This window comes from Oryctolagus cuniculus, chromosome 12 (assembly GCF_051225735.1).
Source record: "Oryctolagus cuniculus isolate XC-2025 breed Fujian yellow rabbit chromosome 12, ASM5122573v1, whole genome shotgun sequence".
NCBI lineage: Eukaryota > Metazoa > Chordata > Mammalia > Lagomorpha > Leporidae > Oryctolagus > Oryctolagus cuniculus.
The window spans coordinates 13,430,156-13,443,977 of NC_142878.1; the positions used below are offsets into that span (position 1 = coordinate 13,430,156).

General features: G+C 45.9%; 1 protein-coding gene across 1 annotated transcript; it reads right to left on the bottom strand.

Moving 5' to 3' along the window:
• Positions 1–2,027: 2,027 nt before the first annotated feature.
• On the bottom strand, positions 2,028–6,155 carry MAGEL2 (MAGE family member L2). Its single transcript, XM_008269769.5, has one exon. The coding sequence runs from the start codon at positions 6,021–6,023 to the stop codon at positions 2,478–2,480; it is 3,546 nt and encodes a 1,181-aa protein (XP_008267991.2). The 5' UTR covers positions 6,024–6,155; the 3' UTR covers positions 2,028–2,477.
• Between the last annotated feature and the right edge of the window lie 7,667 nt (positions 6,156–13,822).

A 13,822-nucleotide genomic window follows, 5' to 3' on the forward strand; every position in this document is an offset into this window, starting at 1 on the left:
TCTTGAATTTATTCCCACTGCATTTTATCCTGTATTTTAAGATACTAATGATCTTTGTTTCCTACCTCCTATTTTTATGTTAGCTGTTACTTAAACTTTTCAGATGAATAATACTTGGCTAATTTAGTTTTTCATTTGTCATAAAATATGTTTTATAATTCTTAGCCTACATCTCATTACAAGGTAATCAAATTCAGGTCTTCAGCCCTTGGCATTGCTTTCAAAAAGGTATTCTATGCATACCAGATATGAGATCCGGGAGATAGAGGATTGTAAATGGGAAAAAGCCTTTCAACCATGAAGTAGAGCCAGACACACCTGAGCTGTGGCAACAGAGTCACATGCTGCTACTTGCCAAAGAGCTTTTCATAAAGTGCAACATATTTAAGTACCCTGTGAGTAAATAATTTGGAGAAAACTATGGAAACAATTGTAAACAAACTAAAAGCAAACAAGAAATATTGGACCCTTGTTCCTCTTGACTAGCCCAGCTACACCTCTTTGGAAGCTAGTTTTCAGCCAGGGCATGGCTATTGCCATGAATGGATGTTTCTTGCTGTCAGAATAGCTAAATATTCATCCTGGGCAGACAACGCATGACACTCTAACGCAAGAGGCACACCGGGGACTTCTTCCAAGATTCTAGAAGCCCTGGCCATTTGGACAACTTGCCAAAGAGCGCCTGTAACCAAGCAGTTCCTGGAGTGAGGCTCATCGTGGAAGCTCAGCATCGCAGGTGTGTCGTGTGAACTCCTCTAAGTAGTGCTGCCGAAACGAGCAAAATCACCAGTGAGGTTTGGATTGCGCTTTGAAGAGGGATTTCCTTTGCCTTTGATTTAAGAGCAAACACGGAACATTTTGGCACAGGCATAGGTAGAATTACGGCCAAAGATTGTGAAGCAAATAGCAGCAGCCACCCACGTATCCCAAGTGTGAGGTTTAAGTGCGAGTTTGCTGCCCCTGCAGCAGCGGTAGCACCATGGTCCTGACGCTAGGTGGCAGCATAATTCCACCATCACTCCTTACCTCACCTAGGACCTCAGGTTCAAATCCAGAATGGGACGTGAGGTGTTTTTTTTTTTTTTTTTTTTTTTTTTTTTTTTTGCGAAGACAGTAGGGGTGGCATGTAGGGCTGCTGCCCGCCATCCACAAGAAGAGAGTAGTGACCCTAGGAAAGTCCTATGTACCCACCAGCCTTATGTGTGTTTCCCCCATACAGTCCCTTTCTCCTGCCTTTCCACACCAGGTAGTTTCACCCACGGCCTGGGCTGTTGTTCAGCAATTACAGACATAGCGACTGCACTTATCCCGAGCATTAGAATTGACCGTCACCCTCCCCTGCCTTGATCCCATCAGAAGCTTCCCTTTGACCTCCCTGTCCCTAGGAAACTTGATTCCATTGCCTCACCTAACCCAACAGGTTTCCCAGTTCTCCCTTTTCCTTGTCACAAGCTAAGGCCCTTTTTCGGTGAGAATGCTTCTGTCCCTGTGCTAATATAAACCACTGGACACCCCCTCCCATCTCCCTCTACTCCCCAGGCAACCCTGCTAGCAACTTTGGGTATGTGTGGTCCTGCTGTTAGAGGGTCTTCCTTCTCTACCTACTCTTCTTAAAGGAAATGTGCTGACTCCTATCACAACTTTGCTGGTTTGGCACTAACATGTATAATTTAATTAATCTACTTACGCTGTATATCCTCACCCACAAAATGGAAATAATCATGTCTACTTTGAAGGATTATTGTAAGGACTACCTAAGATGCACTATACAGCTCCTTCTTATTTCAGCCTCACTGACTTGTAAAGTTTTATTTTAGTTTTAATGGAAATTTTATGTTTCACCACCCACCACAGTTCCTGTATCATTCTAAGGATGAATGGAACACTCTCTCTGGAAAGCAGTCACATCACTATGGATTTTACTATCACTGCTAGTAGTCTTGGCAATCAAGTGTTTTTGGACATGATAGTAAGCTTGGCTCCCACAACCTAGGGTAAAAATTAGAATAAAGACAGACACTTCCACGTTATGCTGAAAGAATATTTATATATATAGATATAGATATAGATATTTACTTTTCTCCAGAAAGATTTTACTGATGAGTCATTTTGACATTCAAAAAAACAACCAAATACGATGCTACAGAATTTGTACCAGAATGAGATGGACAGCTTCTCAGTAAATTTCACAAAGCCAGCACAACTCTGATACCAAAACATAACAATTACAACACAAAACAGAGAATCACAGATCTCAGTTAAAAATACAGATGCCAAAATACCAAATAGAACAGTAGCTATTTGAAATCAACACCACATGAAAATGTACAAAGCTTTGGCAGATACAAAACCAGATGGAAAATTCAAACTTACACACACGCAACTAGAATGTAAACACCTGAAATAAAACATCCCCCTCCCCCCAGTCAGTGGCCTCTGGCCGGGTACCCAAAGGAATGATATTTCTGCTACACCTCTTAGCTGGGAGGGGGGCTGCTGGTGGGGTCGTCACCATTGTCACTGGCATCAGGCTCGTCATCGTCTGCATCTTCAGACTCACATTCAGCCAGTGCTTCAAGGTAATGGAAAGGCCAGCACTGAGGCTCCTTCCTGTGGAGCTTGGCCAAAAACCTCAGGATAAGCATCTTGCTGGTTTCGAGAAATGCCCGGGGGCCCCAGAGGAACTCGTACTCTGCTGGCTCAGTGCAAGGGATTCTCCTGTACTCTAGGTACTTGTGCCTGACAAACACTTCAGTGATGAGCTTCCTCATATTTCCGAAGAGACCATTTGTCTCCCGGACGTCCAGCCCCAACCTGAATAGAAAATTAAAAATCAGATCCTCCCTGACACAATTGCCCTTCATGAAAATGAGGCTCAGGACAACCATCAGCAGGCCTAACTGGGGCCTGTCTAAATAGCATGCCATTTCATCACCTTGAGGGCACTCCAGCTTGTTGATGACAATATAGGAGTGAATTTTGGTATCAGCTTCCTTCAAGTGGTAGCCAAAGGCACACTCTAGCTTATTGTTGGCACAGTTGATGATATCTAAGCACTCGTTTTTGTATTCTCGGATGATGACTTTCACCATCTCCGAGCGCTGGATGGGCACCTTGGCTTGGTCCTTGACCAAGAGGAACTGCACCAATGCATTTGCTCTCTCATTGAAGGGATACAATGGCCGAGTCTCCACCGTGGCTGCATCCTGCATGACACTGGACCCCTGAGAGAGACATAAAACCTCAGAGATAATGAAGGGCTGGGGGCTACCTGGAGCTTCACAGAGACCCAGGGCCTGTGAGGTGCTTGGGCCCTCCCAGGCACTCAGAGCCCAAGATGTGCTGGGACCTTCCCAGCCACTCAGGATCCGGGAGGTACTAGGACACTCCCAGCCATTCAGGCCACAGGGAGTGTTTGGGCACTCCCAGTCACCCAGGACCTGGACAGGGCTTTGTACCTCCCAGTCACTCAGATTCAGATTCTCCCAGGGCCTAAGACCCTGCCAGTCACGCAAGGCTATCACATGGCCACCATTATCCTCTTCGGTCTCCAGATGCTTCTTCTTCTGGGTGGCTTTGCACGGGCGATGCGGCTGCTCAGCAGTCTTTGTGGCCTCTTGAGTAGTGGCAGTTGTCTGGGGGGCAGCTGCAGTTGCCATCAGGATGGTGGGCACTGCCGTGGATGCCTTTGAGGCACTCACATTGGGTTGCAAAACCCAAGAGACTGCAGGCAGGGCCTCTACACAGGTATATGGATCCTGCAGAGCAAATGGCAGTGGCTTTAGGGTCTCTGAGGTGGCAGATGGGCTCTTGAAGGCATTAGACGAGGCAGGCTGGAACTGGGAGGTAGATGGAAAGACCCTTGAGGTGGCAGTGAAGGTCTCTGATGTGGCAGGAAAGGCTTTCCAGGTTGTTGGCAGGTGTGCTCGGGCAGCTGACATTGCCTTGGGAGCACAGAAGGTGGCAGCAAAGATCATGCGATCCTTGGAGGGGGCTCTCCTCTCCTTTGAAGAAGTCCTGCGTTCCTTAGAAGAGCCCCTATGTTCTATAGAAGAGGCCCTGCATTCTCCTGAAGGAGTCATCAGTGATTTAGTGGAGCCCCTGTGAAAATTTGCCCCCGCTACTGGGGCTCCTGGCTGGGCCTGCAAGGCTGCTGGTGGGGCTTGCCAGGATGGCTGGAGTTGCATTGCAGGCAGCTCTGCCTGCGAGCCCGAGGGCTGGGCCTGCTGGGGGGGTAGCTGGATTTGGAGTGCTTTCTGGGAGGCCGGGGCTCCCTGAAAGGGCTGCTCCAACTGGACGATCCGGGGGGGCTGCCCCTGGGCTTCCTGGGTGGGCAGGGGCTGCCAGAAGTGGGTAGGTGCCTTCGGCGCCTGCCAGGCCAGTGCCTGGGCCTGCTGCACCTCCTGGAACTCCATCGACGTCGGCAGCTCCTGTGGCACTGGAGGTTGGCCCTTTGGTGCCTGCCAGATGATGGATGGGCAGTGCACAGCCTGTGGGGCAGATGGTGGGACAGACAGCGGGGCCGGCAGCACTGGCTGGGGCACCTGCAGGCCAGCGGGTGGCACCGCGGGTACCTGCCCAGCTGGTGGGGCCGCAGGCACCTGCGGGGCCGCCTGCACCTGTGGGGCCGGCAGCCTAGCCTGCGGGGCCTGCCGCAGTGGAGGTGGAGGTGGCAGGGCTTGCCAGAGCTGTGGCTGGGTGGCCAGGACCTGGGGGGCAGGTCGAATGGGCGGCGGTGCCTGACGGATCAACGGTGGTGCCTGACGTATCACAGGTGGGGCCTGGCGGATCACAGGTGGTGCCTGGCGTATTACGGGAGGGGCCTGACGCACAGGTGGTGGGCCGGGACGGATAGGTGGCGGACCCGGGCGGATGGGTGGGGGCCCCTGGCAAACAGGTGGTGGTGCCTGCCAGGCAATTGCCGGGGCCTGCCAGGTGACCTGTGTGGCCTGCCAGGTCAAGGGTGTGGCCTGCCAGCCCTGTGGAGCAGCCTGCCATCCTGGCGAGGTGGCTTGCCAGCCGGGGGGTGTGGCCAGCTGTGCCGGTGGAGCCTGTGGGCCCTGGGGAACCTGCGGAGGGGCCCTTATAACCTGAGATTGGATTTGCAGGATCAAAGGCTGAGCCTGTGGGGCCCAAGTAGCCACAGGCTGTGCAGGGGGAGCCACCGGCTGCACCATTGGTGCTCCTGAGGCTGCAGGCTGGGCGATTGGAGCTCTCGCACCTGGAGGATGTAGCATCAGGACGCCAGGACCTGGAGGCTTGGCCATTGGAGCTCCTGAAGGTGGAGGCTGGGTCATCAAGGCTGCTGGAGGCGGTGGCTGGGCCATCATCAGGACTCCCGGAGTCAGAGGCTGGGCCATCAGGACACCTGGAGCTGGAGGCTGGGCCATCGGCGTCGCCGGAGGAGGAGGATGAGCCATCGGTGTTCCCGGTGGAGGAGGATGAGCCATCGGGGTCCCCGGCGGGGGAGGATGCACCATCGGGGTCACCGGAGGCGGCGGATGGGCCATCGGGGTCCCCGGAGGGGGAGGATGGGCCATCGGGGTTCCCGGAGGGGGAGGGTGGGACATCGGGGTCCCTGGAGGCGGAGGATGGGCTATAGGGGCTCCGGGAGCAGAAGGATGCACCATCAGGACTCCCGGAGTTGGAGGCTGGGGCATGGGAGCTCCCGGAGGGGGCGGATGCACCATCAGCACTCCGGGAGTCGGAGGCTTGCCCATCGGGGCCCCCAGTGGGGGAGCCTGGACCAGCGGGCCCCCCAGGGTCGGAGGTTGGGCCATCGGAGCCACCGGAGGCACCGGGGCTGGCAGCTGGCCTTGCGGGGCTTCCCAGGCAGGTTGAGGTGCCTGCCAAGCGGCCAGTGAAGCCTGCAAGTCAATTGGAGGTGGATCCCAAGGGACCGGTGGAGCCCGGGAGGAAGCAGGCGGGGCCCGCATCAGAACCGTGGGGCGGCTATAGACAGGCGGCTTCGGGGCCTCCGCTGGAGGACTCGAATCACCCAGGTTCTTACTTAGCTGCGACATGTCCCTGTGCTGACAGCTGGTGCGTCTTCTCCTCCGACAGCTGCTGGGCCTTTTCCTCCAGAGAGACGAGAATGCCTACGTGGCTGTTCAGAGGCTCCCTCCCTGCTGAATGCTGAATAGGAAGTGAGTGCTGCTCGCTCTGCAGCTTTCCGCAGTAAGAAGGAGGGGGAAAGGGGGGCTCAATCCCGCCCCTTCCCCGCCCCCGACCACCACAAGTGGATAGTGCAGAGGGGCGTCTACCAAACTCCTGGCTGACACAGGATCCCTTCTCGCTCTGTCCAGTCCCCAGATACAGCCTGGTCAGACTCCACATGCGTGCGTTTTCGCAGGGGAGTGACAGGGGGACAGCTATGTTTTAGAAAAAATCAGGGTGCTGCAGCACGGAGTGGGAGCAGACCACTGGCAACATGGGAGAGATCCAAGAGGGGGGAGATGGTGTGGTCTGAGCTCCGATACAAGCACATTGACGTAAGAGATTCGGGAGCTCTAGGAGGGGGCTTCAGTAAGTTCACGGAAGATTTGAATTCTCTTTTATTGCCTTTTTCCACGAATTTTCTGAAGTCGATCGCACTAGACAGATGCTGTACTTTAACGCAAGAGTAAAAGCAAAGGGAAAGGCGTGCAGGTTTCTCTGTCCCGGGAAAGTGAGAAGTTGGTGGGATAGTTTTCTCGCCTAAGGTGGCTAACGGTAAAGAGTGATTGATGAGTATTGACCTGGACGCAGGGCATTTGCAGCGATGTGTGACAGCCCAGGCAGATGCCCTAAGGCATTCTCCTGTAGCGGCTGGGGGTTCAAAAGACATTTGAGCTGGGTGTGGGGTTTGCCTGTTTCCTCTCTGACACAGAGCTGTAGGAGTGAATGTGGTTGCAAAAGAGTGTTCAGAGTAAAACTCCTGGCCATGCATCTTAAAGAACACAAGCATTTCAGAGGCAGAGGAAATAAAGGACGATAGAGTAGACAGAGAAGGAAATAAACTCTGGGAATTAAGATGTACCAGAAATTACTGGAACACAGCATTTCGTTATGGGAGAGACCGCCTGCGGAATGGCTTGAATCAAAGAACGGATGGGTTTCCTTGTGGTGCCTGTCATTTGCAGAGCTAGAAACAAGTTTTTAAAATGAAAACCAAAGGAAAAAAATGAAATAAACAGTGATAAAATGTGTGAGCAAACACATAGGTCCAAAGTCAATCTATAGGAAAAGCAGATGAAGAGAAAAATAGAAAATACCTGGGAAATCTAAACCTGGACAAAAATTATTTTAAACGAGATAACTGATGTATTAGAAGATAAAGCTGAACACATAAAAATTAACCTCATGCTCCTTTATGGCAATGTGAAGTGACTGTTGGACAGTTTTCTGGAAATACACCAAGAACTAAATATCAGGGATGTTTAGTTTAGCAGGGGCTATTTGTAGTGAAGGGTAAGAGTCCAGAGTGAGGAAATAGATGCCACAAGGGGGCAGAAGAGGACGATGAAGGCTGTACCCCACTCCTCCTAGGGTACCCTTAGCCTGTGTCCCTAAAATCTGGTTATCTTGTGGACCCAAGTGAAGGCACGTACACACTCCCAATGAGAGTGTGTCATGAGAGTAGAATTTCAGGGTGTGGTTTTTGTGATCTTTCTGGCCATTACATAGATGTTGTTATTCTAGGAGTCTCTTCTTTTCACAGGTCAGCAGATTTTTCAGGGTGCCTAATGCTGTGTCCCTCCTGTGTGTACCTATGGAAGGCTGTGCACTTTGGGGCACAGAAAATCTTTTTCTACAGAATGGAAACCACCATGCTCCATAGTTTTCAGTCCCTCCATTGGACAGATAGCCCAGATCCGTATAGGATTTCCCTGATTCATGGGAGTTTAGAAACACTTCAGAGGGGCTGACTCTAAGGTAAACAACCCTCATGCTTCCCTAATAACCACTCTATTAAGTGGCAGTTACTAGCTGTAGATAGTTTTGGGAAAGTTGGTTCAACTTTGAGCTTGTCATAGCTCTACCTTCTCTAAAGCATAATTTTCCTTACTCTAATTCAAATGTGTAAACACATCGGAGATTAAGTTCTCCCACTAGGCATTTATTTTTCAGAGTCATGACTGGCTTAACTTTCAATCTGCCATGCTGTAGGACATCCCACACAATAAATGGCTACCAGTAGGACTTGATGGTTCACCCTGGTGTAGGAGTCCCATGAATAGCAGTGTGGTACAGTGTCAACTCCCACCAAATCCATTCTGTGAAAGGAACGCCATTTTATGTCAACAGGCATTACAGAAGTCAGAAAGAAAGGATTAATAATTATGCACAAAGGACAAAACATGTAGGTGTAATTAGAATGGAATATAAATTCATTAACAATTTGCATTTTGCCTATTAGTAACATTCTCAAGCTGATAGAAAACAATTGAGGATTAAGCATCCAATGGAATACTTAGTGTCTGGTCTTAGAAAGGACCAGTACAAGTGGGTAAACAAGTTTATCACCACTGGAAGACACATTTGCCTAATTTAAACAATCGGTGGTTGCATTTGCAGGGTTGGGGTCTCAAATGAGCTACTTACAAAGTACTCCAACACCTGAGGAATCCAAGAATTTACAGCCCTTTTGTAAAAACTGGCCATTTTAAAAACAGCACAACTCAATATTTCCCTGAGACTAGCAAAATACTTAATTCAAACATCCTGAATTATTCTCCGCAAGTCCCTGTTCTTTGAAGGCTCCCATCACCTGTCTGTCTATGTTTTTCCTCAACACCAGTGAACCAAGTATGATCCAGTTTTCTTTCTCCTGCTTCTCTGTGAAACAGCTTGAAAATTCAATGCAGAAAACAAAGGGCAATAAATACAAAACATCTGTGGAATGTTGGCATGTGTCTGTCTAATTAGAAAGGACTTTTGGTGACCTATGTAAATACGTAATAGAAGTGTAAAACAAAATGTGGGAAGCAGAACTAAGGAGAGAGTAACTGGAGTAGGAAAACCATTGAACAAGGAGCATTCTGGAGGCTGATTTTGCTCACTCTTGCATCCCTGACTCACAGAGAGCTCAGTAAGGGTTTGGTGAATGAACATGTGAAATTAGCATCAGAACTCCCTATATTTCACTCATCTAAAGATACTAGACTTGGTGTAAATGTTCCTAAATCAGTAAAATAGTTACAGTTTTCACAAACACCATTTTTTAATGAAATGCCTTTTATTAAGCATTTACTAAAAGCCCAGCCCTGTGCTATATATAAAACTACTGAAAAAAATAATGGTTTGATATAAATTGTTAGTCACATAGGTGTATCAATATAGTATTTTTAGTACAATGAGATGTTATTGTTTCATTATTTAAAACTCATATTGTTGCAAATAACTAAGGACCTGCTTCCGCTTGAAACATTGGAGTGGAAGGTTGTGATGCTAACTGTGGCATGAAAACAAAATCCAAAGCTGAGAAAAGTTTATGAGTATTTTTCAAATAGAATGAGCAAGAGTAATTTTTTTTTATTTTTTTAAATTTTTATTTTTGACAGGCAGACTGGACAGTGAGAGAGAGAGAGAGACAGAGAGAAAGGTCTTCCTTTTGCCTTTGGTTCACCCTCCAATGGCCAAAACAGAGGGCGCGCTGCTGCCAGCGCTCCGCGCTGATCCGAAAGCAAGAGTCAGGTGCCTCTCCTGGTCTCCCATGGGGTGCAGGGCCCAAGGACCTGGGCCATCCTCCGCTGCACTCCCTGGCCACAGCAGAGAGCTGGCCTGGAAGAGGGGCAACCGGGACAGAATCCGGCACCCCGACCGGGACTAGAACCTGGTGTGCCGGCGCCGCAAGGCAGAGGATTAGCCTAGTGAGCCACGGAGCTGGCCGAGATACAGTTTTTAAAAATTACTCTTGGCCGGCGCCGCGGCTCACTAGGCTAATCCTTTGCCTGCGATGCCGGCACCCCGGGTTCTAGTCCCGGTCGGGGGGTCGGGGCGCAGGATTCTGTCCCGGTTGCCCCTCTTCCAGGCCAGCTCTCTGCTGTGGCCAGGGAGTGCAGTGGAGGATGGCCAAAGTCCTTGGGCCCTGCGCCCGTATGGGAGACCAGGAGAAGCACCTGGCTCCTGTCTTTGGATCAGCGCGGTGTGCCGGCCGCAGCGCACTGGCCGCAACGGCCATTGTGGGGTGAACCAAGGAAAAAGGAAGACCTTTCTCTCTTTCTCTCTCTCTCTCACTATCCACTCTGCCAGTCCAAAAAAAAAAAAAATGTATCTAAAGTACAAGGTGTTTCAAACAATTGCAAAGAGTTTACTAAATGGCAGTATTTATTAAAAATACTCGTCTGGTAAAATTATACCGTAAGAGTTTTATGTGCACTATTTTCTAATTCCTCACAAAATCCATCAGTGTTTGGCCTCAACGTGCATATCAAATGCTAAGGCTCAGAAGGTTAACTCATCTGTGCCTGGCAATATGTAGCAGAATCCAGATTTAAAGCCTGATCTATCTGTTAACAAAGCCAATGTTCTTAACCATTACAGGTGTGCTGCCGAAGCCTTTTAAAATGTTAGATATGACTCATACACAATGAAATGCACAGATTTGAACTGCTGTGTTTAATGAATTTTTCCACCAAGCATCAGACACTCAAAACAAGATAAATAACATTTTCTTCATCAAGACAGTCTCCATGTGCCTCTTTCCAGTTGAGTTTTCTACCTTCAAATGCAAATATTTTCTGGTTTCTCTTACTGTATATTCATTTTTCTGTTTCTTGAATTTCATAAAATAAAATCAGTGTGATACACAGTACATTTTGTCTCCAGGTTTCTTTATTCAACATTTTTTGAGATATAAGCATGTTGCATGGGTTCCAAGTCTTATTTTTTAATGATAAAAATTATTCCACTCTATTTATAACTCTACAATTTATCTATTATTTGATGACATTTGGATTCTTTAAAAATTGGTGCTATTATGAAAAACAACTACTTTGAAATTTCTTTTACAAGTCTTTTCATCAACATATGCTTTCATTTATCTAGGGTAAATGCATAAGGTTTGAATGACTGGGTTATAGTTTAGATGGGTGTTCCTTAGAAACTGCAACCATTCTCCATAGCTGTGTTAGACCATTGTCCACTGTGCCAGAATATGTAGAATTCCAGGTACTCACCAACATCGAAAAATTGTGTAGAATCAATCTTTTTGGTTTTAGCCATTCTAGTTGACATAACATTATCATTGTACAATCTTCCACACCAATTAGTATGAGAAGACTAGTTATTCCAATATTGCCAATACTTATATAATTGCTAATATTGATCTAATCAATTATTTTTATTTTAGGTGTTCTAAAAGATGAGAAATGGTATATTATTTTGGGGTTTTAAAAATTTTTTTTCTATTTAATTAACAGGATATTTTATGAATGTGTAGATTAAGAGAAAAATTGAGGGGAAATCACAAAGACTTCCCATCCAGGTCCTCATCTTTCCTCATCTACCTCCCATACAGGATTCCCTATTATTAACATCTTGCATTAGTGTGACACATTTGTTATTAGTGATAAACCTACATTGACAGATGGTTGTCACTGAAAGCCCATGGTTTACACCGGGATTCCTCTTGGTTTTGCACATTTTACGGGTTATGATATTCTGTGCTCACCGCGCTAGTACTATATAGAACATTTTCACTGTGCTGAACAGTCCTCTGTGCTCCGCCTGTTCACTCTCCTCCTCCCAACCCTTCTCAAGAACTGAACTGTTTCCTGTCTCCATAGTTTTGCCTTTTCCTGAATGTGACCTACTTTAGTGCCATGTTATCTGAGTTCTCACTTCCCATGGTTAAAGTTACTCATGCTGAAAATATTAAATGGGAAATTCTAGAAACAAACAGTTCAGAAGTTCAAGAATGTGTGTTATGCTGTGTGACACCATGAAATCTCATGCCATTCTGCTCCTTTCTGCCCAGGATATGAATCATCCCTTTGAACAGCATATCCATGCTATATGTGCTGTTAGCCACTTGGTAACCACCTTGGCTATCAGATTGTCTCGGAATTGCAGTGCTGTCTCCAAATAACCTTTATTTTCCTTATAACAACTTCCAAACACAGGTGTGGTGGTACTGGAAATTTTAGTACTGTAAGATGTCATGATTTTCCTATTTTGTTTTTAAATGTTGTTAATTTCTTACTGTGCCTAATAGAGGAAAAACCAGAATATCTAACCATGGTTTCAGGCATCCACTGGGAGTTGTAAAAAATATCTACCATGGGTAATGAGGCCTTTTCTGATTTGAATAATAAAGTATGTATTCCTTCCAAATTGGCTTCTTTCACTTAGTAATAGGTGCTTCTTATAAATATTATTTATTTATTTGAAAGTTATCGTTATAGAGAGAGAGAAAGAGAGGTCTTCCATCCACTGGTTCACTCCCCAATTGGCCACAACGGCATGGGCTGGGCCGATCCAAAGCTAGAAGCTGGGAGCTTCTTCTGGATCTCCCATGTGGGTGCAGGGGCCCAAAGACTTAGGCCATCTTCTACTGCTTTCCCAGGCCATAGCAGAGAGCTGGAATGGAAGTGGAGCAGCCAGGTCTCAAACTGGCGCCCATGTGGGATGCCAGCAGTGCAGGCTGCAGCTTTTACCCGCTATGCCACAGCACCGGCCTCTATGTCATTTAATGGCTTAATAGCTCATTTTTCAGTGCTGAATAATATTCTGTTGTCTGGATGAACCACATTTTATTTTTCCATTCAGCTACCAAAGGATATCTTTGTTGCTTCCAAGTGTTGATAACTAAGGATAAAACTGTTATACACATTTATACAAAGATTTTTTTTTTTTTGTGGAAAAGTGTTTTCAAATCACTTGTCTAAATCTGATGGCAGACAATTGTAATCATATGGTAGGAAAATATTCAGTTTTGTAAGAAACTGACAAAACTGTCTTTCAAAATGGCTGTGCTGTTTTGCATTCTCACTGGCAATGAATGAGAGTTCCTCTTGCTGTGTATGCTTGTCAGAATTTAGTGTATCTTTTTATTAATTTTATCAGAAATAACATTATACAAATTCTTTGTTTCCTCATTTGCCAATTAAGATTAATTCTACTTTTATGAGTTTTTCCACTGCATCTGAATTGTCAAGTTTATTAACTAAAAATTATCAGTCTCTCTTTATTAACAGTTCACATTTATTAATTGTTAAATAAACTAAATTTATCAATTTTCCTTTATTAGTGAGAGGATAACAAAATCTCCTTCATTATTCTTTGAATGTCTGCATAACATGTAGAGTTGTTCCCTTTCAGTCCTGATGAGTGATTTTTCCCCCTCACTTTCCTTTGTTTCATTTTTAAAGTAGTAATTCTAGGGATTGCCAGTTTTTTCCTTTATTCTTTTTAAAGAATCAAATATTGACCTGTGTAATTTTTCTCTAGTATTTATCTGGTTCTTATTTCAACTATCTCACCTCTTATTTCTCTTCATTTTTTTGTTAACTTTGAATTCAATTTATTCTCTGTTTTTGTATTCTTGATGTGCAGTATTAAGTAATTTATTTTAAATATGTCTGTTTTTCTAGTATATAAAACTATAAATTTTTCTTTAAGCTCTACTATTACATAATCTGATACATTTTAGTTTGTTAAATTTTTATTATTTATTTCAGAATGTTTTATAAATTTCTTCACGCTTTCTCCTCTGACTCATGAATTATTTTTAATTTTTTAACTATAAAACATTTGGATATTCTACACAAATTTTAGTAGTATTAATCACTAATTTAATTCCATTATGATCAAAGATTTGCTCAATATGACCTGAGTCATT

What these genes read in the sequence shown, in the direction of transcription:
- MAGEL2 (XM_008269769.5), bottom strand. Translation starts at nt 6,023, where the DNA reads ATGTCGCAGCTAAGTAAGAACCTGGGTGATTCGAGTCCTCCAGCGGAG.